This window comes from Egretta garzetta, unplaced genomic scaffold (assembly GCF_000687185.1).
Source record: "Egretta garzetta isolate BGI_Z169 unplaced genomic scaffold, ASM68718v1 scaffold213, whole genome shotgun sequence".
NCBI lineage: Eukaryota > Metazoa > Chordata > Aves > Pelecaniformes > Ardeidae > Egretta > Egretta garzetta.
The window spans coordinates 2,246,677-2,272,551 of record NW_009259242.1 but is presented as its reverse complement, the minus strand read 5'-3'; the positions used below and the strand labels follow the sequence as shown (position 1 = coordinate 2,272,551).

Below are 25,875 nucleotides of genomic sequence, written 5' to 3'. Positions count from 1 at the left end.
ACTTGTAAAAATGAAAGCTTTTCATTTCTTACACAATGATTTTTTTTAAGTCCCACAATGACAAGGAGAGGTATCATCAGTCTTTTGAATGGTATTTCTATACTCCTGGTGCCCTGGAACTCCCTCTGCTTGTGGGCACTAATATGCTTTGCTGAACTAATTTCATGAAGAGTATCAGTAGCAATAATTTTACTAATAGTGTGTGCATGTGCTAGTTTACACACATGTGTGTATTACCAGATCAGAAAGCTAAAGCTAGTGTGTATTGAATTGTAGGATTTTAGTGTAGGAATCATTAACATATTCTGCCTTAGTGGAGGCTGCAGGAAAAACAAATTGGAAACCTATGGATGTGTCTATAGGAAACTCAATCTTCCATCTAGCACTGGAGATATTTACAGGATGGTGTCCTTCTTCCTAACTCATCCTCCCCCATATTCCATAGTTGTTTTGATTTCTTTGTTTTCTTGGTTAGAAAGTGGAAAGCTTTTTGACAGGGTGTCATACCAAAAGCTTTATGTAGAACATCACAAGAAGTTGGCTTTTCCTCTGCTACAGGGAATGGAAGCTTAAGGGAGAGGCAGATGTATTTTTATCACAGTTTTATCACGTCCTCTGTAAAGTTTTTGTTCCAATACAGAATATTTGCTGCTTTGTTCAGTGGTTATTATCACTGTTGCTGGTATTGGAACAGATCGGGCCTGTTAGAATGACTTACCTAATTACAGGGAACTGCAGTTCAGGGAAAATTTGAAAGCAGGATTACGTGATTCCAGCCTCAGCATGTCAACACTTGAGTGCTGAGCTGTTGAAGAGAAGATAAAGCCTCAGTTCTCTTGACTTTTGCAAGAACTTTTTCCGTTTGACCCGTTGTGGAGCAAAAGCTGATTTCAGTTATAAGACGATTCATTCTTTTACTAGCCTGTATTGAAGCATATGAAAACTATTGTAAGACCTGACAACAATAAATTAAACCCAAGATTATCTTTTTATCTCAGAGCAAGTTCTTAGTTCAAAGCAAACTTTGAAATAAATTTGGAATATGTCCCAAGCCACATGAAAGTGAATGTGAGGAGTTCATTGTCTGTCTTCAAAGTATCTTTGCATAGCTACAACCTTAGTTCAAGATCATGAAAGTGTTGAGAAAATTTACATTGCCCCAGTAGCTATAAATGTAGAGAAATGGCTCTCCACAGCCTGTCTTTCAAGGAGGATGGTGCTAGTAGTGAAAGAAGAATTCTTTTCACATCAGAAAATAAACTCCCATCAGTTTGTGTTCACACATTGTGAATAGCCTCATGCATGGAAATTAATCAGATATTGATAAGAAATGCTTTCCAGCAGTTCATATACAACACTTAAATGTTGCAGGAAGCCATCAGAATAATCAGTGCCAGTAAGTACTAAAAAAATTTCCTGCTGCTTTGTAACAACTTCTTAATCCTTTCCATCTATCTCTTTTTTTTTTTTTTTTTTTTTTTTTTTATCATTGTTAGTAAATCAAATTTCAGTTACTGAGAAAACAAGTAAAAGCAGGATTTTTTTCACTTCTGATGAAGGACTGTTGTTCTTGATATTGAAGATATGATACTAAAGAAAAGTTTAAGGACTTTCTCAGGAACATGATGCTTCTGTACAGCACACACTGAACAGCTTGGAACTTGTCATAAGGCTTTCATTCATGTCTTCTGATATGCAAGAGTCCTTCAGAAAAATGCACTATGTAAGTTGAAGAGACATTTATGGGATCTCTGGCATTGTATTAAAGTGTAGGATACATTTGTTGATGAAATTGTTCTGAGTGACATTTTCTAACAGCTTTCAGAAATACAAGCTTGTGTGTAAAAGCTTAATGCAAGTAAATATTGCATATATATATTTGTGTGTTCTTTTGCTAGGATGGTACTACGTGGTCAACAAATTCATGCAAAACTTCTCAGACCTTTGAGATAGTTGGAGAAGAGTGGAGCACTTTTTTTTTTAAAGTAGATTGACCAGTCTTAGAAAATTAAATGAAAACAAGTTATTAGTCCAAAAATGCTATACTGTATTATTATTATTCACTGTATTTTGGGGCCAGAGAGGGACGAGACTCTCCTGCAAATGTCATAGATAAACCAGGCTCTGTTGGTAGAAAACATAATCTGCCTTTTGAAATTTTCTGTAATTGTTCAGGTGTTCCTGAGCATTATTTGGAAAAAACCTGAAATGCTAAGATGTCTGTCCTGTTCTACTGTAGAGTGTTTGTTGGGTTATGTCAGTAACTGCAATTAGAAATTTTGGAACTTTGTTTAGATAGTACTGGTTTTATACTGTAATTTCATATAACAACTTCATACCTCCATTTAATTCGGTGAATAAGCAGTGCTTTCATTAAAATAAAATTTTAAAGTTTCTGAAGATAATTTGTACAAGAAACTATTTTTTTAGGCTTTGCCTAGGCTGACTAGAAAGTGATTTTTAAAAAATCTGCATTGCTATACTTGCACAATGTATATGCAGTCACTTCTCACTTCAAAAACAAGTTGTGAAGCTTTGTTATCTCTTGTGATCTCTTGAGGAGATGTTTCTAGATAGGACAAAGTCGCTCAAGCACTGTTGGTGAAGACTGCTGTTGTCTAGCAGTAGTCATCACCACAGGCGACAGTTTATTTTTTACCAAGTGAGACACTCTCTGTGTAGTCAGTTCTTTAAGAGATTTGCAACATTTATTTGGCTTTTGCTGTTAGCAATGCTTGTAGCAGTTGCATTAAATCTTACTTCAGCTGAGGCAGGTGCCATTTTCTGCTGATTTTTGATGCTGGTTTTTTCACAAAATGGTGAGAGTTTCCCTTCCCATGAAGCATTTATGATTATAAAACCTCTAGCCTGTGGTCTTTAATGTCTCTTTCTTCTTTTAGTTCATTTCACCTAGACTTCCGGATAGGCTGACTACATAAACTTGGTGTCTGTTTGCCTTTAGTAGTTCAACCTAGCAGTTCAACTCCAGAGTTGAACCACTTTATTAATGGTCAGCTAATGCTTTTTTCTTGCTTGCTTTTCTTTAGTAATGGAGAGATGATGTTGTAAGTCATCATGTGTTGCATTAGATATCGTAAAGCTTGTGGAATACTTGAAGCAAACACTGAGAAATAATTGGCATATAATCAACTGTAAGTTTGGAGCAGGAGGGTCCCTCCCAACATATCCTGAAACCAGTTTCTTCACGCAAGGGATGGAAATGAATTGCTGATGTAGTTAATGGAATAAAGGTCTGACTAAGCAGCATGGTCTGTAGAGACAGATACATAATGATGAATCACTTAGCTCCTTTGTTTGAATGTTAATTATTCTTAGGGTCTTTTGACATGTACTTGGGCTCTCAATAAATTAAATGGAGTTTATGATATAATGTGGAGCTCTACACTTGCTTAGCATTCCCTGAACAGTGGTAATGATCATAATTCATCATTAAGAGAAAAATTGCTCAAGATAGGAACTCTTGCTATCCATCTTCTATGACTGCATGCCAGTGCCTAAGACTGTTAAAAGTACCAATTAAATTATCTCGGCGTTTTTGCTGCCCCATGTATGAGGCTCCGTGTATAAGATAACACGACTAGGTTGTGTCTCTGCCCTCCAGTAGGTTTCTTCCCAGATCCAGCACAGAGCTCTGCAGGGTCCCTGCGTTAGAGGGAATTTGTTGTCATGTGGAGGGAGACTGACTGACACTGTTCATACCGACGCAGGAGATGCCAATGGAGTGGTAACTGTATGATGAGGGAAATAGGTAAAGAATGAAACTTGACAAGTGTGCTCGCTGAGCAGTGAGTTTGCTAGGTGTAGTATGAGTCAGTGCTTGAGTAGAGCACTGCTCCCTCTCCAGTTAATTGAGTTGTTCCCAGAAGCTTTTGAGTCGTTTGTTCTGACAGAATTGAGGATGTATCTGGAACAATTTTGAAGCTAAAAGAGAAAAAAACCCCATATATGTAGTTATGTTTTGAACAAAGCTGTTCTGAGAGTGTTTACTATTGTAAAAAGAAATTTATTAAAATAAAAATAGCTTTACTGTTATTCCTTATATTGTGCTTTCTTTCTGTCGCTGATACTATAGGTGCATCTTTTGGTGACTGCTGTTTTCAGCTGCACTGGTGTTAGAGATCTGTTTGGGTAGGGGTTTCTTAACGCTTTTTTTAATCTGTTGTATAAAAACAAAGGGTTATGCTCCTAGGCCATTACCATCAAACCCAGCAGTTTGTCTGCTGCAATATACTGCAGAGTGGTAGAGACTTTGTAAGAGCCATGTAACGAACCCTGAATTTCTTGTCCTTGTTTTGCTTAGCTCTGCAAATATCACAGTACACTCAAGCTGTCCCGAATCTGTGCCAGTTTCCCAATCAAAGGCTCTCAAAACGTCATTGTTTTCATTCTTACTTCCTTCCCCTAGCATCATGATGTTTGCATGGAGACAGAACAGGTGAAAAAACAGTATTTGTTTGCTTGGTCATCTTTCATCTTCTTACTGAAGCTTACTCTAGTGTAATGGTTTGATTTCCCCTGCGGAAGTGATGATACCTTGCATCCTCTTGACTTCTGAGTTACTTTCTGCCAATATACCCATATATAAGCACACACGTTTGTCTTGGAATTTGCAGAGTATGTCTTACAAATCTGGGAACTTTTGTGGTTTTGGCATCAGGATTGAAAATACCGTGATTCGGGATTTTTTGAGGCCTCAGGTAGTAATTTTACATTAAATTACACCTTACATTAAAATAAAATTATTGTTCTTAATTTACTTTTTAATATGTAAGGATTTTGTTCTAGCATTTGTCGGGTTTTATTTTGTAACTAAACTGTGATTCTGATCACTCAGAATACCAACTACTGTGAGGTTGTTTCCAAACCTTTTGATTTTTATGTACTGTGGATACTTGATAAATTTTAGTGGGGAGATTATTTAAGTGAAAAAAATTAGGTTTAAGGTAATTTTGTACAGCCCTTGGCAGATGTCTGTTTTTCTTTTCAGTGACATGCTGATAACAGAGGTTTTATCTTGTAGTAGGAAGTGGAACTAAGTTTTTTCTGACTGCATCGGAGTCTTGCTCTTAAGTCATTGGCAGTCTTCCCATTCATTTCAGTATGTGTAGCACTAGGCTTTCAGTATGGATGTTGCATTTTAAATTGAATGTTTTGGCTAGAAAGTATATGCTTACCTGTCTGATACAGGAAGTACCTGAGACACAAAGTAGCAAAAGTTCATAAAATACAGATTAAAAAATGTCAAGATATGTACTTTTGTATCACTGTTCTCACAGTGTCTGCAAACTTCCATTAGCTGTAGCTTGTTTTTTAAGTAAAAAATGGTTGTTGAAGCCTGCACAGTGAAAGCAGTTCCTGCAAGTTATGGTCAGCTGCCTCCTTGGCAGCCACTGTTGAGTGATCAGACACGTTTGTTGGAAGCAAGAGTTTTTATTAACATGTATACAGGCAATTCTAACAGACTCTATATGCTCTGTCTAAGTGAGAAATAAGGAAAAAACTCAAAATACAGTACAGTACTGCTATCTTCTCTTGAGTCTCTTCCCGGGGTAGCTGGGGAGTAATGTGGATAAAATTGAACAAAGAACTTCAGAAGGTTTAAAACTTTTCAGGTGCTTTGTACTTCCCCATTTTACAAACCTAATTTCATGACCAAACAGGAGATTGTTGAGGCTGCTGAGATGGCCCCTTTCAAACTTGGTGCGTCAGACTCTCAAAAAGGATGAAGTTATTGCAGGCCTGACTTTAATCCTGTACTTAGTGAGTTCAAGGAATTGAATTGTCAGTATTATGACTTTTTCTATTTATGCAGATCCTGTGCTCCAGGTGCCAATACATGTGGAAGAGTAAGTCTGTTTCATTTATCTCATCTACTGCTTGTTCGATTTTCCATCTTGAAATTTGGTTTAATTTGAAACAAAATTATCTGTGTAGAAAAGCTGCATACCTTGCGTAAGTCAATTTAAGGTGGTTTGGAGAGCAGATACAGAAAGGATATAATTAGCTACATATAATTTTCTTATTTGTAGTGCTAAGAAGAAATGTCCTGTCTGCAGACTGTTCTTGTAAGCCCTTGCTCAGGTTTAGAGATCAAGGGTGCCAACTGTGCTAGAATCTTAACTGAGGAGCTTTGAAAATGACAGAAATAGCTAGGGAGTGATCTCTGGGGTTTCTACTTCTCATTATCTTCAAATAAAAGACTAAAAATAGCGAAGCATAGGAAACTCCAGCCACCACCACTACCAGAATCTTCAAATGAAACCCTCAAGCTGTTACTTCAGAGTAGCTCCTCCAGCATAGCAATCTCACATTTAACTAGAAAATTTGGGGCTTCAACTTTATGTCTCTGAAGTCAGTGGTAACATCCTTTTTTTTTGTGGTTTGTTTTTGATGTTGGGGTTTGTTTCGTGTTTTTGTAGTTTGGGTGGGGGGTTGCCTTTACCTCTCAAATTGACTTAGTTCTGGCAACTCTTTTATTCTTCCTTGCCTTCATTAGGCTTTCTGGTTTTGTTTATTTGCTTTGCTTGGTATTAATTCTGTGACATTTTAAAAGTATATAGATCTTGTCTAAAAGCTTTCACCCAAGTGATTGCCTGCCACATTTGGATCTTTGAATTTTCAAATGTATTAGTAATCTTATGTTGTATCAGTTCTGAAACTTCTTTATATTTTTTCATTTTCATAGTTAATAAATGAGATTCAAAAAATGGATAATACAAAGTGTTCTTTATAATTTATAATTGCTATTTAAATCCTAGGCCAGCATTTCTTCCAGACCCAAATGATGGCAGTTTGTATACGCTTGGTGGCAAGAATAGTGAAGGCTTGACTGTAAGTATATTTTTTAAAATCTCTCCTCTGACAATTGTTAGGTAATTGCCCTAATCAGATTCACACAAAGGATAAGTCCCCAAGGGAACTTTCCTCAAGATTCCAACCTTTTTTTTTTCCTTTCTTTTTTCAGTTTTGTTGGTTGCATGGGTGTTTTGCGGGGGGGGGGGGTTTCTTTGGGTTTTTTAAAGTGCAAAAAGCTCTGTGCTGCCCTAGAGAGAGGTTCTTTGGACCAACCTTTAATTGCAAAGGAAAAATGGCAGCTAAAAGAGGGTGGGGGAAGGAGAGGACAATGCAGTGGGGTATTCATGGCAGTTCGGTCCCAGGCCACAGTGCAGCCTGACAGTACTGGAAAGTTTTGCAGGCTTTTGTACTGTTTAATGAAAGTGCACCAGTTTCTTGGAAAAACTCGATTATACTAGCCAAAACACAATGTTTGCTGCCTGTGCCAATGTTAGGATACAAGTTTTTGGAATGACAGTGCCCTGTGTTTTGCTGCTAGCACCTTTGCAAAGTCAAAACATACTTTATTTTGTTACAGTGGAAAGTTGCCACCTTTCTTATGGTCGTCAGGAAATAATTTCTGCTTGAAAATATCAACACCACAAATGTTTTGTCCACTTGTACTATTTTTCTGTAACTTGCTAAAATAATGATGATGATGACAAATAAAATGTATGTGGTATTATCCAAATACTGAATAATCTCTGTACAATTTGATGGGAAAGGTGTACCCAGAATAATACAAATCAGAGATGTCACTTTCACCCAAATACTTAATTTTCTAAAACCATCTGCCAAAAGGCAGGATTAATATGTTTTCTGTGCTGACACCTCTAGAAGATGTCTTTATAAGATTTAGTAAGCAGACAAAAATGCTGAACCATTTCAAAATAGTCACCAATCCATGTAGCCCAGATACTAGCTAACGTTTGACTTTTATTTTTAAACTTTGTGGTGATACTCAGATAAAATGTTTGGCTTCCCACAAGTTTCTTTTCTCTGGCAACTGCTATGATTTCCCTTAAGAACTTTAATATTGTTAAATATTTTAGTATTTACTCACCACTCCCCCTGCTCTGCAGCACAGCCAGATCATAGCTTGCAAAATGATTCTTGGTTCTTTTCCTGGGTGAATCCAGGAAGCAGCAATCTATTTGAATCTATTCCTTTATTCTGTTAATCGCCTCTCTTTTTGAATGAAAGTAATTTAATTTCTGTTTAGAATCACTATTATGAAAGTTTTAAGCAAGAGTGGAGTAATTTTAGCATATTTAAGTAAACTTAACAAAGGCCTGATCTTTATTGTTGCCCATTAGTCTTGTGACCTCATCCCAGTAAAAGTCTCTTAAAACTTAGTAAGGGTTGTCCCCCATTCTGTAAGTACAGTACAGGCTTGGCAGTATCTCAAGAATTCTTCATTTGGAGATTCGTGCTTCACCCTCTCAACAGTTTCATTTCTATGAAGATATCTGGCCTTTATAAATGTTACTGTACAGCCCTGCAGAGAACTGTTTTATACTTGTTATAGGTGAGATGATTAAACTGCTGTATGTTGAAACCCAGACAGTTTATAAGTGATGATGGTAGACCTTAAAACTGCAGAGTGTTGGTCTCCTGACCTCTCAGCTGCAAATAGTTCTTCCATCCTATGTGGATTTCTCCTGTTGTAAACTCACTGAGACAGGCTTCTCTCTGTTCTGGGTTTGTAGAGCAAGGCCTTCACCTGAAATTTTGAGTTCTCAAGCATTGCAATAATACAAACAAACAATAAAAAACTGCCATTTGAGATTTCTGAAGCTTTCTGACCACCCTTTTTTGTGAACAAATGTGAAGGTTATCACACCAATGTGAATAAGCTTTTATTGTTGGATTTTTTTCCTAGAAACTTCCATTTACTATCCCAGAGCTGGTGCAGGCATCTCCCTGTCGCAGTTCAGATGGGATCCTGTACATGGGTGAGCTCAAATTTAATCTCTTTTAGATTGTAAAATGTTCAGTGACTACAAGATGTAGAGACTCCCAGACAGACTGCATGAAAATATGCTTTATTTTGGGTATTAATTATGTTTTTTCATGAACATTTCTGATGACAGAAAATGTGATTAATATAAAATTCAACTACTGTTTGAAGATTAAAAAACAACTACTTTTCTTGAAGGGGAAAATGGCTTTTCTAAGCAGTGAATAGCCTGTGTGGGGTTTTTTGTCTTCTTGAGATGCTATGTCTCAATAAAATGTGACTTCTACTTAAAATCTTCTTATGCTTATAAATGTCATTGACTGCCTGACCATTATAATTAATAAGAAATCCCACTGCAACACAATTAGACATCCTCCATTATCTGAGATACAGTCAGTTCATTTATACTACAAATAATACGTTTATGGCTCAGTGTCCTGACTCATACTAATTGCAGGTGGATTTGGGAGGAGAAAGGGATAAGGAAGGACAGTTACTACTTATCACAGGAGTAAAAAGTGTGAAGGATCAAGATGAACTTAGTAGTGGTTTTTTTAATCGCCGATACCTGTTTCTGGTTCTCCACTTTGCATCTCTGCAGTAAAGGAGTGAAAAATCTTTATTTGAAGCTTCCAAGCACGACACATATGTGTTAGTGTCAAAGAAATATTTAAGGTCATGGCTCACATAGTCTTGAGTGCGATGTTAGGATCACGGTTAATCAATTTGAAATGTGTAGACCCTCACAACTTTTTCCACCTACTGTCCTTCAACATTAGAGCTTCAGTCTCCTCTTCTGCTAGCTCACAGGATCTTCTAGACTCTGAACTCTGTTAGGTATTATCAGTGTGAAAAAATAGTTCAGCCAATAGTACTTACCATTCTAAATATTGTATTTAGTTTTTCTTGTCAATATTTGGGATTGGCCAGTAGTGCTAAATGATAGAACTGAGCTTGACTATGAGAAATCGTTTTATTAAAAATGCTTTATTCATGCTAAGTTCATGAGCCTACAAAGAAAAAAGAAGACTGAAAAGCTTGATGGAAGTGCACTTTTCCAACTGAATGTTAATGTGGCTTAAATTATGATTTCAGGTAAAAAGCAGGACATTTGGTACGTGATTGACCTCATGACTGGGGAGAAACAGCAAACCTTGAGTTCCTCATTTGCAGAAAGTCTTTGCCCATCAGCATCCCTCCTGTATCTTGGGAGAACAGGTCATATGCTTTTTTTTTTCTGTAGCTTAGAAGAAAATTTGTTGTTTTCATTGTTTTTAAAGTTTAGGATGATAACAAATGACCTTGTGATCAGTTCTGGTTTTCAAGTGTATTTCTTAGAAAAACTTCAGTCTAAACTAAAATCATGATTTTAGACTGTACACAGAAAAATTATTAATTCCTCATAGCAGCAGAAAGATACTGTTTTTTTAAACTTTGACAGTAGGCATGTCCATTATTATTCTTGTTGACTAAGTGGCTTTTATATTCTGTTTAATAGTGCATTCCAGTAGCAGATGTGAACCCAAGTTTGCTCTGTAACTTACAGCTTTTATAAAAACTGAAGAAAATGGAGATAGAGCATATCCACTGAAATTACAAGTGTAGTATTCTAAATAACTGTTAAAATTAGACCAATACCATATAGGTGTTGACCAGTAAAAAAGAAGTAGTGTTATAGACTTGGTTTTTAACCTCTATATTATGTGTTCTTTAAGTGTGATAGTTCAGTTACAGAACACAGTATGCTGAATTTTAGAATGCAGGGTTTGGAAACTTGTAAGTAAAACAAAGTACATTAGAGAAGCTGTGCAGTAAAACCAAAATGCTGGTAATGTGGGCAGTAACTGTCTGCAGGGCTTGTTCTGATGTTCCTGTATATCGGTATTTGAGTGGATTGGGTATTACCTTTAACAGCTATGAAATGTTTATTTATCAGGAGTGTTGGGAAAATTAAATGCAGAGAGCAGTAAGTGGTGTGTGTGGTGTTTTGAAGAATGTCTCAGATTTGAGATGATTGATTCTATTCTCTCATAGGTTTTTTTGCTTCACAGACTGTATATTTTTTAACAGAGTACACGATCACAATGTATGACACCAAGAAGAAGGAGCTGCGATGGAACGCCACCTATTTTGATTATGCAGCTACTCTGCCTGATGAAGACATAAAATACAGTAAGAATTCACTTGCTGTCTTTTGTTGTTTGGTTGGTTGGGTTTTTTTCCCCCCACATACTGACCGTGGGTTTTGCATACAGGCAAAAATATTCTGATTTTTTTCTATAACTAATAGGTCACGCTGTCTGTCTGATTTTTGTGCAGTTGATATGCATCTGCTAGTTTTTATCCTTTACATGCCATAGTATCGAGAGCCTGTTAGGTAGCTTCAGGTAAATTGAATCTAAGAAGGTACAGCTCTTGAAGATATGGCTCTTCAAAATTTAGTGAAAAATTGCAGGAGAGGAAGCAAACCTAAACTATGGTGAACACTCAGAAAAAGCCATTGCATTGCAACTGAACTTTTATCAGCCGAATTCTGACAATTGATTCGCTGATCAGCTATTCTTTTGCAATGTAAGGTGTAATGGACTTGAACAGTTAATACCTATTCTTAAAATTGTGTGTCTGCAGCAATCCACATAATCTCCTATATATTTGTATGTTGCAGAAATGTCCCACTTCGTGTCTAATGGAGATGGACTGGTGGTGACCGTAGACAGTGAGTCTGGGGATGTACTGTGGATTCAGAATTACGCTTCTCCTGTGGTAGCTTTTTACATCTGGCAACGTGAAGGATTACGGAAGGTTATGCACACTAACGTGGGGATAGAAACTCTGAGATACTTGACGTTCATGTCTGGGGAGGTTGGACACATTACCAAGTGGAAATATCCTTTCCCAAAGGAAACAGAGACCAAGAGCAAACTGACGTGAGTATCAATACTCCTGTTGTTCTCACTGTCTATTTGACAGAGCTTTGTCATTAAAACCTTATTTATATAAATTCAGTTCAGGATTGTCCTACAAGTTTCAAGATGGTGAAAAGAATACATAAAAGCAGCTCTAGTTCTCCAGACATTATTTTATATCATATTTTAACTTCTACTGTCCAAACGCAGAGCCCAAAACAAAAAAAATCTATCATAAACTTAGGAAATATATACTCATGACTTTTATCAGATGTTCTGCATTGAAAAGTGTCTTATAATGTGGAATGGAATTTTTTTTTATAACGTGAAGCCTTTCACATTATAAAAAAGGTGTATAGCATTTTGGCAAATACCAGTTATTGAATAATGCAGAAATAGGACATGAGTTACGTCAAATGAGTAATTGCGATATGAGTAATCAACTAATAATGCTTTCATAATTAAAAAGCGTGGTTTCATAGTACAGCAGTACTTAAAACAATTTTACAGATCCAGGCTTTTCAAGATAAATACTGACGATTTGAGAAACTCATGCATTAGCTCTGCAGGATTGTGTTGCCAGGGTTTTGGCTAAGATGGTAAAACATTCATTTGTCTACTTCTTTCTAGTTTGTATGCATCGCCATCAATGGTGCATGAAGGAGTAACTGTTGTGGTAAGTTGGGAGCTGCAAGAGTTGAATGACAGCTGCTGAAAAGTGCCTTTACAGAATTAGTACTGTCCTGGGTTTAAAAAAAAGTTGAAATGGAAACATACATAAAAACACAGGAGGGGGGGGGGAAAAAAAAAAGACAGCTGTGCCGTTCTAAAGCAGCAAAGGGATCTGATTAAAATAGAAACCAAAATACTGAAGGCTGTACATCTACAGAAATTAGGTTTTAAATTGCAGATTACTATCAAGAAATGCATAGCAAATTAAATATTTCATGAAACAATTAACAATAAGCCTTAGAACACATGACCATATTTCAGGAATCATTTCAGATGCTACAAAGAAGTAACTGTAGCTCATCAGGAATTGTGCCAGGCAAGCTTAGCATAAGTGGACGAGAGATTGCTGTGCGGTATTGTTGGTGCATTGTGGTTAATAATAAAATTGCTGCTTTATTCATCACAGTAACTCCCCATAGATAGGAAACTGCATCATAGTTTTGTTTTGCTCACGCTGTGGGTGTCCAGGTAGGAAATAAAGGTCCTGTTTAACTTTTCTAAAAAAAGAGAGAGTAATCTTATCTCCTAGGCAACATGTAATTTAGCAGGTCTAATGTCCAAGGTTGTTGAAACAGTTCCTGAGGGCATAATGGCAGTATTTACTTATGGTGACCTCAATTTTTTTATTTAGTTGCCTATTTAAATATTACAGGGACACAGTGCTTCCTTAAATTGTAACAATAATCTCTCTTTCTAGCCCCGTGGCAGTGCCATACCCTTACTAGAGGGTCCAAAAACAGAAGGAGTCACAATTGAAGACAATGGCGAGTGTGTTATCACCCCCAGTACGGATGTAAAGTTTTCAGGCAGACTGAAAGAAAAGAACAAACTCAACTATTGGAACGACTGGCTGTTAATAGGTATCCAAGGTCCCTCGCTTGGCCCTGGCCTGCTGCTGGTGCAGGACCACATTGCCATCTAGCAGACGATTCCAGTCCAAACCTCAGAGCTGTTTTTCAGCTGCTGTAAATCCGACACAATGACTGCCTAAACTCAGGCAATAATTACTGAATTCTAGTAATCGTTTCTGATTTGTCTACATTTGCATATGAGTTAATGTCTTTAGGTATACAACTGCATGCTGTTTTTCCCAAGGCTCCTGCTCTATTCAGTGCATAGGATGAAGGGTGCTTAGCTCAATATGTGGAAAGTTGTTTATTGGGGTTTTGCCCCCTTCTATAGCAAGGAGTATAGATAATGTATTATTTACTGTAAATATTGTATTTTGGCTCCTTTGGATTTTTTTTATTGTGCATAATGTTACTTTAATTCTCATCATATGGATCAGACGGTCATGTTTTCCCCATTTTACAAATGGAGGATTAAGGCACAGAGGCTGAAGATAATATAAATAAAGTCTCAGCCCGTCCTGTGTGTCCCATATCCCAAAGTTTTGGAATTGACTTGTCAGGGCATTTACAATTTTACTTCAAAAATGAGGAACTGTTTGAAGTTCAGTTTTAAGTGATGCAAGCTTATAATGAAGTGGTATATGCCATTGGATCTCTGTGGCAGGGACGGGGTGTAACTTCCAGCTTCTTTAACTGCTGCCTCTTTCTTCCTGTGATCCCTGTCTTTGTTAATACCGTCCTGCTCTTGCAGTATGTCAAGCGGCTCCCTTTAAACAGTTCGTATTTCACTGCAGTCCTCCACGCTGAATGACCCGTGCCCTCAATCTTTTCCCTCACTTTACTTTCCTGCTCTATACAGGAGCAGGAGTCTTCCTCTGTCTACTCCAGTTGCAAAAGCTGGGATCACTGTAGCGTCTTCCTCTTCTTGCTTACTTGGATAGCACAAGCCAAAGGAGAGTGAAGAGCAATTGTAGCTGAGTGCTGGATCGTTCTTGCTTTGTTCTTGTGCAGCATGATCCATTCCCTTCAGAACCATTTCATATCTAGAACATGATCTTCACCTGAAGGCCACATCATAAAGCAAAACTACCTTGAGAGTGAGCCAGCTAGGAGGCATAATGCGTTTTCATCTAATGGTCAGGAACCAAATCCACAGGCAGTGCTTGAGCACAGAGTTCTTCAGGGTTGTGATCACTATCCCTGTGACTGCTTGGGAAGAAGAGAGGGAAAAATGTTTTAATTTGAGCTTTTGTTCTGTGATGTTCTCAAGGTTTTTGTAAATCAACTTCATATATGCTCTTCAGCAAAGATGCTGAAATCAAGGATATCTTTCCTAAAAAGGGACAACTTTTTATTTCAACAAATGTGTTTTATTTAAAGGGCACCATGAAACACCATTATCTGCCCCTACAAAGATCCTGGAGAAATTCCCAAGCAACTTACCTAAGAGGCCTGAAAACGTGATTCCAGCTGACTCTGATAAAGCCACTATTGAAGAGGTTTGTGACAAGAATAATCATCTTACTGGATGATTGAAGAATGTAAAGGAGTAGAAGTTGGGGAAGGACTCGGAAGAAAAGCTACATGGAATTATTTCAGATTTTTTGTGTCAGATTTTCATGTACTTAGCACATAGAATCACTGGTTTGATGATGCGTCACTCCTTATTTCAGAATTAGGGCTTTCAGCTGCTTTTTTCTTCCACATGCAAAACTTTCTTTGACTTTGGTAGGATTAGAAATTATTAAAAATTGTTTAGCAGAAAGGCTAGCGTATAAATGTTCCACTACCCATGAGGATATTGAGCTAACAGAGCTTTCTTTGCCTCTTAGGTTATTGACATCGTTGAAGGTTCCTCAACAGAAGTGCCTCCTTCTGTTCCAAAGGATATTGAGGAGAAGCCTGCTCGGCCTATCCCTCGGCCAGAGGCTCCTGTGGACTCCATGCTGAAAGACATGGCCACCATCATTCTCAGCACCTTCCTGCTTGTGGGCTGGGTGGCTTTTATCATCACTTATCCAATGGTAATGCTGACTTAGCTTGATGTGCTTTTGAATTTTGGGAGAGTCAGTAACATTTTACAGCCCAAGAAATGATACAGGAGTTAGAAAGTAACGCACTACAAGGTTTTTTTCCCCTACTCACAGACGTACAGAGGGTAGCAAAGGCTACAAATTTGACATAACAGTGATTTGTCTGGGCATATGTGCCAGCTCTGGAGATTTTTTTTTTTTCATCCTACCAATTCTGGTTTTTATATGTGGTACTCTTCCCACAGACATGATCTTAACACCATTGGCTTCACTCCTCTCTTCCTCACCTGAACCACTGTCAGGTTTTCCAGCTTTTGGATCAAAGCCTTTATCCTTCTGTGGTTTAAAGACACCTAGTCAACCTAGTAACAGTTAGCTTTTGCCATATTAACCAACCAGTGTGATTTCTCAGCTTTGCAATGGAAGTTCAGAATGAATTTGAAAGCGTGTGAGTGAAAGTTCCCCAGCCAACTTGGCTGATAGTGTCATAACAAGAGAGTTTTCCTCCCGCCTTTTGGATGTGGCTACCCCAATAGCTATAGAGTTCCCTTTTGTGACGTGCCTGTAAGAAACTTCACTCCACTTACGGAACTGAGGTCCTTTTTCACAGAGTGTACATCAGCAGCAACAGAGGCAGCATCAGCTGGAAGAGAAGATACAGCTCTTGCAGCAACAGAAGCTGCCCTTTCGTGCTCCCGGTGACCTAGCCCCAGAAGCAGATTTCTTGGACACCTCCTATGGACGGACAGAGAGCTCAGCCACCAGCACACCAAATATGTCCCCCAGAGCATCAAACCATTCTGCGTATTCCAACGTCTCCACATCTGATGTTGGGAGCTGCCTCTCCACGGAGCAAGAAGAGGGAGGTAAAGTTGATCCAGTGCCTTTTATTGTGAGTCTCTGTATTTCCCCAGTCTGTGTGGTGATACAGCACAACAATTAAAATACTTATTGATGATACTTTGTAGACCAGAAAGCTGAAAAGGACCATCATTCTCATTTAGTCTGACTGTTTGCAAAACACTGTGCAGGTGTGCCATGCCCTGACTTTGAGCAGGATTATTTGCTTTAGAAAAACATCCAGTTCGTAACTGCCATCTGAGGGATTATGTTGTCCGTGGCAGTATATTCTTATAACCTGTAGCCATTCTGGGGAAAGGTTTGTTTAAATAAAAATACTTATTATTGTTGCTATTATTATTATTAACTGGGGTCAAGAAATAAGGGTTATGCAGCGCGGCCTGCCTTCCTGTGCACTCTTTTGTCCCTTCGAAGGCTATTCAGGGGAACTGCTAGTAAACTTACTTCCACAACTGTCAGTCAGTATTTCCTAAATTCAATAAGGCATCTCTAAAACTTTTTAGAAATAGAAAAAGTGCTGAGAACCACTAGTCTCTTACACTGTCTTGAAATTGAACTCTCCAGACCTTAGGGCAGGTGTTGTGTACAGAATGTGTTAGACTCGGTATGTTGGATTATTTGGTCACCAGAGAGCATTTGCCTACTCAGCGTGAGTACCAAAATGCAGATATTTTGAAATGCAGATTTGTTTTGATCATCTGTGCTGTTAATTTAAACATGAGCAAAAAGACTTCTATATACTGACCCAGAAGGATGTGCAGTTGTAAAAGGCTGATATGACCCATCCTAAACCAGTCCTTGTTTCTTGTTTTTTATTCAGATGAAGATGCAAACAGAGTGATGGTTGGCAAGATTTCCTTTAACCCAAAAGATGTGCTGGGACACGGAGCTGAAGGGACAATTGTTTACAGGTAGAAGACATGCGCATTCAGCATTAAATAAACCAATGAATGTCTTGTTTGCATTAGGTCTTTTTAAAAAAAACCCAAACCTCACGTATCTAATATGAACAGAAATGAAACTTTTGAAAAAGTATTTTGCATGTGTCTGGAGTATTTTCACACAGTGTTTCTTCACTAGCAAAAACTACTTTACTTCCCTTAGAAATGTTCAATGAATTTAATGTCATGGTTTAACCCCAGCTGGCAACTGAGCCCCACCCAGCCGATTGCTCACTCCTCCCCGGTGGCATGGAGAGAGAATGGGAAGGGTAAAAGTGAGAAGACTCGTGGGTTGAGATAAAGACAGTTTAATGTGTAAAGCAAGAGCTGCACACACAAGCAAAGCAAAACAAGGAATTCGTTCCCTCCTTCCCAGTGGCAGGTGGGTGTTCAGCCATCCCTGGGAAAGCAGGGCTCCATCACGCGTAATGGTTACTTTGGAAGACAAATGCCATCGCTCCCAAGATCTCCCCCTTCCTCCTCCTTCCCCCAGCTCTATACACTGAGTGTGATGCCATATGGTGTGGGATGTCCCTGGGGTCAGTTGGGTCAGCTGTCCTGGCTGTGTCCCCTCCCAGCTCCTTGTGCCCCCCAGCCGCTCGCTGGAGGGGGGGGGGGGGGGGCAGAAAAGCCCTTGGCTCTGGGAGTAACTAAAACATCCCTGGGTTATCAGCACTGTTTCTAGCACAAATCCAAACCACAGCCCCATGCTAGCTACTGTGAAGAAAATTAACTCTGTCCCAGCCAAACCCACCACAAATGTATCTGTTTCCAGCATGAGAAATGCTTTAATATGCCTCTGTAAAATGTCTTCTGTTGTCACTTGCTTTGTACATGCTTTGTCTACAGAGAGTGTAAAAGGTTGATGTGGATTTCCTTCCTGTCTGTAGGGGGACATTTGATAACCGTGACGTTGCAGTCAAAAGAATTCTTCCCGAGTGCTTCAGCTTTGCAGACCGTGAAGTACAGTTGCTGCGAGAGTCAGATGAGCATCCTAATGTGATCCGCTATTTCTGCACAGAGAAGGACCGGCAGTTTCAGTACATAGCCATTGAGCTGTGTGCTGCCACTTTACAGGAGGTGATGCAAACCTACAGAATTTGTGAAAGTTTTCTCCCCACAAGGCCTTCAGTTTCCTTTAGCTTAAGTTGCTGAAGTGCCTGCCACAGGCGGTGTTCTAGTTACTCCCGCCCTCGCCTCTGTGACAACTACACATTCCTACAACAAGGGTGTTTTCAGACCTATAGAAAGACATCCCTAACCCTGTACTGATTTAAGGACAGAAGCTGTTGTCCTTTGATTTTTTTCCTTCTTATGAAGGACTCCCTTCCGTTCATCCTCCCCCTCCTACCATCCAGACTTTGAAGACCCTCTACTCTTGCTTCTGGAGCACAGTGCTATATAGAGTTCTAGCTCTGAGTGATGTTTGTTGTAGAGATCATCACCCTCAGGAAAAAAAAACCCAAAGGCTCTTTTATGTGTGTTACCAGCTAGCACAATTTACCCAGGCTAACCTTTTTTGGGGGAGAGTGAAGGGGATATACTTACTATTTATGCAGAGGGTAATGATAAGCAATGTTGTGGCTGAATCTTCTCTTTTTCTGTTGTAATTTATAGTATGTTGAGCAGAAGGCCTTCAGTCACCATGGCTTACAACCCATCACTCTCCTGCAACAGACGACATCTGGTCTTGCTTACCTGCACTCCCTTAGCATTGGTAAGAATGCCTCTTGTTTCAGTATTGGAAATATTTTCTTCACTAAAAAAAGAAGAGAAACTGGTCTGGTGCTGGGAGCTTGTTTATTCAGTCCCAGAAGGGAGTTGTAGAAGCTCCACATAGTGCTGGCAGCAATAGTGTCTGTCCTTTGACACCGGCCTTGTCCCTGTGACATTCTGCTGCACTGGAGTAGTAAAGCTAGTCCTTACCATTTGTTCAGGGTGCTGAGTTTTTTGGATAGAAGTCCGATAAAACATGATAACTAGTGGTGATAGAATAAAAAAAAGCAATGAGCCTCTACCAAAGACAATAGTTTGAGGTTGGAACTTTGATTTAACGTGTGGTAGTTCAGCCTTGTGAAAGGTTTACAATGGAAATACATTAAAAATTGACAGCTCTCATTGGGATTGCCTCAGTGGATAAATGAGTGTCTATAACAGTCCACAGGGACCTGAAGCCCCATAACATCCTCATCTCGATGCCTAACGCCCATGGGAAAGTCAAAGCTATGATTTCAGACTTCGGCCTGTGCAAGAAGCTGGCAGTGGGCAGGCACAGCTTTAGCCGTCGGTCGGGTGTGCCCGGCACCGAAGGGTGGATTGCCCCAGAGATGCTGAGTGAAGATTGCAAAGAGAACCCTGTAAGTCTTCCCATCGGGCTTCCCTGGGAGAAGCCGGCACAACCGCCGGGTGGCACGTTGTTGCAGTCAGGCTAAGATACGCAATGCTTGATGCCTGGGCATTCGCAGAATCATAGAATAGTTTGGGTTGGAAGGGACCTTTCAAGGTCACCTAGTCCAACCCCACATTCATGCTGGCTTGCAGCTTGAATATGTGATTCTGAAAAGTTTTCTTCTGCTCTTAGATGCAAAATAACCACCCTGCGATGACAGCTCAGAGTCTTCAGGGGAAAAAGAATGTTATTGCTATTAAAGGTTGTTTATTTGCAGACGTATACCGTGGACATCTTTTCGGCTGGCTGTGTCTTTTATTATGTGGTATCTGAAGGCAGCCATCCCTTTGGCAAATCTCTGCAGCGGCAAGCCAACATTCTGCTGGGTGCATACAGCCTGGAGTCTTTAAACGCAGGGAGGCACGGTAAGAAAAGCACGGTAAACATAAAGCATGACAGAGCTTGGTGAACTTCCTGTGGGTGTTAAAGTACCAACAGAAATGACAGAACTATGACCCATGGTGATTCCCAACCTGGCAGTGGTGAACCGTGTACGTTGTACTCCTAAGGTACTCCTGAAGTAAAGCTCTTAAAGTTCTTAGAATTAGTACCCCAAAGCATCTCTGGAATACAAAATTCGGCACCCTGCAAGCTTGACTGTAGAGTTATTTCCTGTATTTAAAGGGTAGGAAAGAGCTGAACTTTGATCCTCATAATCACACTGATCCGGTACTTCTGACTGTTGGCTGCCAGCGTACCTGTGAGGGCAGTACTTGGGGCGAAGTGCAGGCTTGTGCTGGAGGAAGTAGAGAAGGTAGTGATTTTCTTAAGTATGAAACATCAGATTTCCCTGCAGCCTAAGAATTATCACCCTTTTCCTTGCAGAAGACATAGTTGCTCGTGATTTAATAGAGCAAATGATAAACATGGACCCTCAGAAACGTCCGTCTGCCAGCTGTGTGCTAAAACACCCATTTTTTTGGAGTTTAGAAAAACAGCTCCAGTTTTTTCAGGTTTGTGTTGACCTTTTCTATTCTTTCAGTTCTAAGGATTCCAGTAGACATTCTTCAAATCTTGAATTCAGGCTCTCCTAGCTTTGTGGATGTTTGAGGTGAATCCACACCCTTACTGTGAGGAACACAGCAGCAAAGTTGTAATAAATACCTAGGTGATATCTCTTAAGAAATTGGCTTAGTCTTCTATAAGATCTTTTCTAGCAAGGCTAGAACGTGATGTTATCACCTTAAATTGGAGTGAGGAAGGTCTCTAGCAGCTACAGTAGCAACGCAGGAGAACGTGTTGCCAGGCAGGTTGTCAAGAACACTTAATCCTGATGTGAGGTGGGAACTGGCTGAGGACCTGAGGTCCTTTCCAGCTGCATCTTCTTCTACTCTGTGATTAAAAGGCTTTGGCAGATGGTGAAACAACTCATCATCTGATAAACGTCTGTGTCCCAGGCCCAAGCGCAATGCACTGTATTGTATGTAGTCATGGAATAGGGTAGAATGGTACCTCCCTTAGCAGGACAGGCTGTAACTGGCCAGAAGCAGCAATTTTAAATTGTTGGGAAAAGCTTGGAAATAAAACTAGAAGTAACCTGAATGTCTCTTCCAGGATGTTAGTGACCGGATAGAGAAAGAATCTTTAGATGGTCCAATAGTCAAGCAGCTAGAAAGAGGCGGAAGAGAGGTGGTGAAAATGGACTGGAGAGAGCACATCACTGTTCCTCTTCAGACAGGTAACGGGTAGTGTTTTATCCGAGGGGAAAGTAGTTAAATGCCATTGCTCCCAGTTTGCTGGGACAGGGAAGTAAGGATAACACTGTCTCAGTTTTGGCACGTGACCTTTACTGGTCAGCAAAGTATTCCTTCAAAGTAAAGTACATGTTTATATATTGGAACACACCTCCTAAGGGTATGTGACTGTAGGCACACCCACACCTTACTTTGAGGCCAGCAACTAAAACTGCATCGAAATACAAACAGAAATCTTGTGATTTCTTTTGCAGATCTTCGAAAATTCAGATCCTATAAAGGAGGCTCAGTACGGGATCTTCTGAGAGCAATGAGAAATAAGGTAAAGGACTTTTTCCGTAAGCCACGCACGCTGCGGTTCTGCCTCCGTGTGCTGTTTGCTGCCAGTCCATGTCTGTCTGTCTGACCTTGGTGTAGGCATTGAGCTCCTTTACGATAGACTAATGTGAGGTTACTTTGTCCATGAAAAAAAGAGGATCCTTGAACACGTACTCTCTGACTGAGCTTTGCCCTGTTCTTTTTTCCTTCACAGAAGCACCATTACAGAGAACTGCCTCCCGAAGTGCAGGAGACCCTGGGCTCCATCCCGGATGATTTTGTGTGTTACTTTACAGCTCGTTTCCCTCACCTGCTCCTGCATACCTACAATGCTATGCACATCTGCTGCCAAGAAAGACTGTTTCAGCATTACTATAATCAGGACTCTGCGGAGCTGAGCCTTGCAGGAGACACGGTTTGAGAGGAGAGGGGTGGAGCTTTCTTCTCTGGGACCAACATTCCAAGCACAGGGCTGTGAAACAGGCCTACCTTTAGCAGGGAAAAGTGGGATCAAAGAGCTGAATTCTCTCTCTTTGAAGAAACCAAGCTTCCAAAAAGTGCCTTGTACCGCTGCCTGCGCTGGATGAGGAGATGGTGGGAGCCCAAGGAGCAAGGGGGAACTTCAGAAAAGCAATGAACCCTGGAGTTATTCCAAGGCAGTTTTCAAGACAGTGAAACTGGAGAGCAAAAGCTGGCCATAACCGTCACCCAATATGCCTGTACTGTACGTGATTTTATAACTGATGTGTTTTACTACAAAGAATCAAAATGCAGTGATTGAAATCGTATAATTACTAGGGCCTGGGATCTGCAAAAGGAGCCTTTTAGTTGTAGCAAATCATCAGAACCTGCCATTGCACTACTGCCACGTTACGCGTTAGGCACGTCACAGGGACTGTCAAGGGAATCCTTTATGATTATCCAACAAACAATTTCTGTCTAATCGGTACTGCCCTGGAAAATTATTCCCTCATACCTGAGCAGATACAATGAAGTTCTAAGGAAAACTGACTTGAAAAAATCAGTTTGAGGTTTATCTACTTTGAAAATAAGCCTCGTTGTTTAAGTATCAACCAGTATTGACAGAAGAGCTTGAACGGCCTGGAACCACAGCATCAGAAGAGCTCTACACAAGTCACTTCAGAGAAAGCCACTGCTGGCAGCTGGGAGCTGCTGGGCAGAGGCTCATCCGCCTACTGCAAGTGTTCCTTACCTTCTTACGCAGAAGGGTCGCCAGTTGCAGCGCCAGAGGTAAGCGGAGTCCTGGGAAAAAGGAGCTGAATAGGAAACGAGGAGAGCTGTACGGAACGGTGAAGTGAGAGGCGGAGTTTGTAATGGGGGGCTACAGCTGTACGAGAACCCCCTTTCCTGTTTGTAGGGGTTGCTGATCAATTCCATCCACGTGAGCCTGTTCTTAAAGATGCAGTATTTCTTTTCATTGGCCCTAAAGCTGTGACAAAGCATTAAGTGTGTGCGAAGGATGAAGAAATGCTGAATTACGATACAAGTGGAGTGTTCTTTTACAATATATTTATTAAACATATTTATATTTATTTAATTTTTACTACAAAGTGGTATCAAGTCCAAGTGGTACAAGTATAAAGCATGCCAAATCATTCTTAATTGGTTTTGTGTTTATATTTGATCGTATAACAACTGGAAGAGGAAAGCGATACTGCATCTTTCAATGGAATTCATTAAAGGAGAGATTACAAAGTGGGAATTTGGATGCCATTGTGTCTTAAACTAATAAATTATTGACGGCAATGTGTATGATTGGGTATGTACAGCTACTTTTCTGGAGCTACTTTATGGGAAGTTTTTTTCCCTGGTTTTACAATGTATGAGAGCAATTTACCTAAGATGCCAACTGTGCAAGTTACGTGTTTCTAAAGCTTGAAAAAAAAAATAATGGTTTTACCTAAGAAGATTCAAATCCTATTCATATTTTTGTACTTCTCATGTAAAGTTCTTTTATAGGTCTGCTAAATAAAGACTTGTACTCAGATTAAAAAACCCACAACTTTCAGTGACAAAGCGTGCCTGGGGAAGGCAGCGGGAGTGCTGCCGCGTGTGGACTGACAGGTTTCAGAACCAGGGCTGGAGAGGGTGAGCGGGGGCTGAGGGCAACGCGGCCGCATCCTGCCCCAGGGAGGGGCGCGGGCCTGGGCTGGAGGCTTTGTGCCAGGCAAGGGCAGGGCTCTGGTTCAGGGGGGAAACCCCCCAGGCAGACACAGAGAGAGGGGGGGGTGGAGCCACGGATGGATGGAGACAGAGGGGGACACACGGACACATGGACGGAGGACAGACAGACAGACACACACGGGTGGATGGACACACAGCTGGAAGGAGACATGGAGACTGACAGACCAACTGATAGATGGGCAGGCAGACAGACCGGCAGGTGGGTGGACAGAAGGACAGACAGGCAGATGGATGTGTGGACAGACAGACCAACGGACAGATAGGTGGGTGGATGGGAGGTGGGCGGAAGGATAGACAGACGGACCAAGGGAGAGACAGACAGACAGATGGGCTGGTGGACAGATGGATGGACAGACCGACCAACAGATGGGAAGATGGATGGACGCGGGCGGATGGACAGATGGATGGACGGACAAGCATACAGATGGACAGACCGGCGGACGGGCAGGTGGGTGGACAGAAGGACGGATGGGTGGACGGATGGACAGCCAAATGGATGGACAGCTGGGCAGACAGGTGGGTGGACAGATGGATGGACGGACGGACAGACAGACGTACAGGCTGATGGATGGACGATGGACAGGCAGGTGGGTGGACAGAAGGACAGAGAGTTGGACGGACAGACAGCCAGATGGATGGAGAGCTGGGTGGACAGATGGACAGACTGACGGATGGACAGGTAGGTGGGCAGATGGGTGGACGGAACGACAGACGGACAAACAGACGGACGGACACACCGGCAGATGGACGAATGGATGGACAGACGGACCAGTGGGCAGACCAACAGACAGGCATAAGGACCAATGGGTGGAACAACAGACAGGCGTATGGACCAATGGACGTACAGATGGATGGACTGACAGACAGATGGCTGGACTGATGGATGGACTGACAAGCGTACAGATGGACAGACAGACCAAAGGACGGACAGATGGACCAGCAGTTGGGTGGACAGAAGGACAGACAGGCAGACAGATCAACAGATGGACAGACAGATGGATGGGCGTATGGACCAACGGACGGACAGGTGGGCAGGCAGACGGATGGATGGGCAGACAGGTGGGTGGACAGAAGGACAGACAAATGGGTGGGCAGATGGATGGACAGCTGGACAGACCAACGGGCAGATGGATGAACAGACAGATGGGTGGACAGACCGAACGACAGGTGGGCAGATGGATGGATGGACAGACTGACAGACAAGTGGACAGGCAGATGGACAGACAGGCGGACCAATGGATGGACAGATAGACCAACAGATGGGCAGGTGGGTGGACAGACGGACCAGCAGACGGATGGGAGGAGGTGGGTGGATGGACCAACAGGCAGGTGGGCAGATGGATGGGAAGTGGTCAGACAGATGGACGGGTGGACGGACAGATGGACAGAGGGACAGACAGACTGATGGACAGACTGGCATACAGATGGACCAATAGACAGACAGACCAACTGACATGGGCAGGTGGACAGAGGGACTGGCAGACGGATGGATGGACAGATTGACCAATGGATGGACAGGCACACAGACAGCCGGACAGACCGATGGATGGGCAGGTGGGTGGACAGATGGACAGGCAGGCAGGTGGACGGACAGGTGGATGGAAAGATGGCTGTAGAGACAGACAGATGGACGGATGGACAGACAGACGGATGGAGAGCTGGGTGGACAGACTGACGGATGGACAGGTAGGTGGGCAGATGGATGGACAGAACGACAGACACACCGGCAGATGGACGAATGGATGGACAGACAGACCAGTGGACAGATGGCTGGATGGGCAGACTGACCAACGGACAGAAATGGTGGACAGACCGGCAGACCAACAGACACATACACCAATGGATGGGGAGACAGGGAGATGGAGAGACACGGAGAGGGAGACACACAGGGATGGGGAGGGACACACAGCGACAGAGGGGGAGACACAGACACACACCTGGATGGAGACATGGAGATGGACAGACACACAGAGACAGGGCGACACAGACAGATGGACAGAGGGAGGGGGACACAGAGACACACATGGGAATGGACACAGAGCTGGAGACAGATGGGCAGATGGAGACAGG

The 25,875-nt window shown here is 41.4% G+C and overlaps 2 protein-coding genes across 2 annotated transcripts in view; both read left to right on the top strand.

Moving 5' to 3' along the window:
- Positions 1–23,496, top strand: part of ERN1 (endoplasmic reticulum to nucleus signaling 1) — a 41,033-nt gene extending 17,537 nt beyond the window's left edge. Inside the window, exons 4-23 of the mRNA XM_035891626.1 lie at positions 5,834–5,867; positions 6,780–6,852; positions 8,738–8,810; positions 9,911–10,033; positions 10,886–10,987; positions 11,481–11,742; positions 12,352–12,397; positions 13,151–13,313; positions 14,685–14,803; positions 15,137–15,328; positions 15,948–16,203; positions 17,019–17,109; positions 18,030–18,219; positions 18,757–18,856; positions 19,297–19,496; positions 19,806–19,953; positions 20,414–20,541; positions 21,143–21,266; positions 21,537–21,604; positions 21,815–23,496. Of these exons, the coding sequence (XP_035747519.1) occupies positions 5,834–5,867; positions 6,780–6,852; positions 8,738–8,810; positions 9,911–10,033; positions 10,886–10,987; positions 11,481–11,742; positions 12,352–12,397; positions 13,151–13,313; positions 14,685–14,803; positions 15,137–15,328; positions 15,948–16,203; positions 17,019–17,109; positions 18,030–18,219; positions 18,757–18,856; positions 19,297–19,496; positions 19,806–19,953; positions 20,414–20,541; positions 21,143–21,266; positions 21,537–21,604; positions 21,815–22,021 (2,699 nt within the window). The 3' untranslated portion in view covers positions 22,022–23,496. The remainder of the gene's footprint in view (positions 1–5,833; positions 5,868–6,779; positions 6,853–8,737; positions 8,811–9,910; positions 10,034–10,885; positions 10,988–11,480; positions 11,743–12,351; positions 12,398–13,150; positions 13,314–14,684; positions 14,804–15,136; positions 15,329–15,947; positions 16,204–17,018; positions 17,110–18,029; positions 18,220–18,756; positions 18,857–19,296; positions 19,497–19,805; positions 19,954–20,413; positions 20,542–21,142; positions 21,267–21,536; positions 21,605–21,814) is intronic.
- A 127-nt stretch (positions 23,497–23,623) lies between these two features.
- Positions 23,624–25,722, top strand: LOC118452000. The gene is made up of 2 exons (XM_035891609.1): positions 23,624–24,277; positions 24,429–25,722. The coding sequence occupies exons 1-2, from the start codon at positions 24,132–24,134 to the stop codon at positions 25,054–25,056; spliced, it is 774 nt and encodes a 257-aa protein (XP_035747502.1). The 5' UTR covers positions 23,624–24,131; the 3' UTR covers positions 25,057–25,722.
- Positions 25,723–25,875: the final 153 nt, after the last annotated feature.

Excerpts from the sequence above, each read along its gene's own strand:
- LOC118452000 (XM_035891609.1), top strand. The coding sequence starts at position 24,132 with ATGGGCTGGTGGACAGATGGATGGACAGACCGACCAACAGATGGGAAG. Across the intron at positions 24,278-24,428 it reads GTGGACAGAAGGACGGATGG|ACAGCCAGATGGATGGAGAG; the intron begins GTGGACGGATGG and ends TTGGACGGACAG.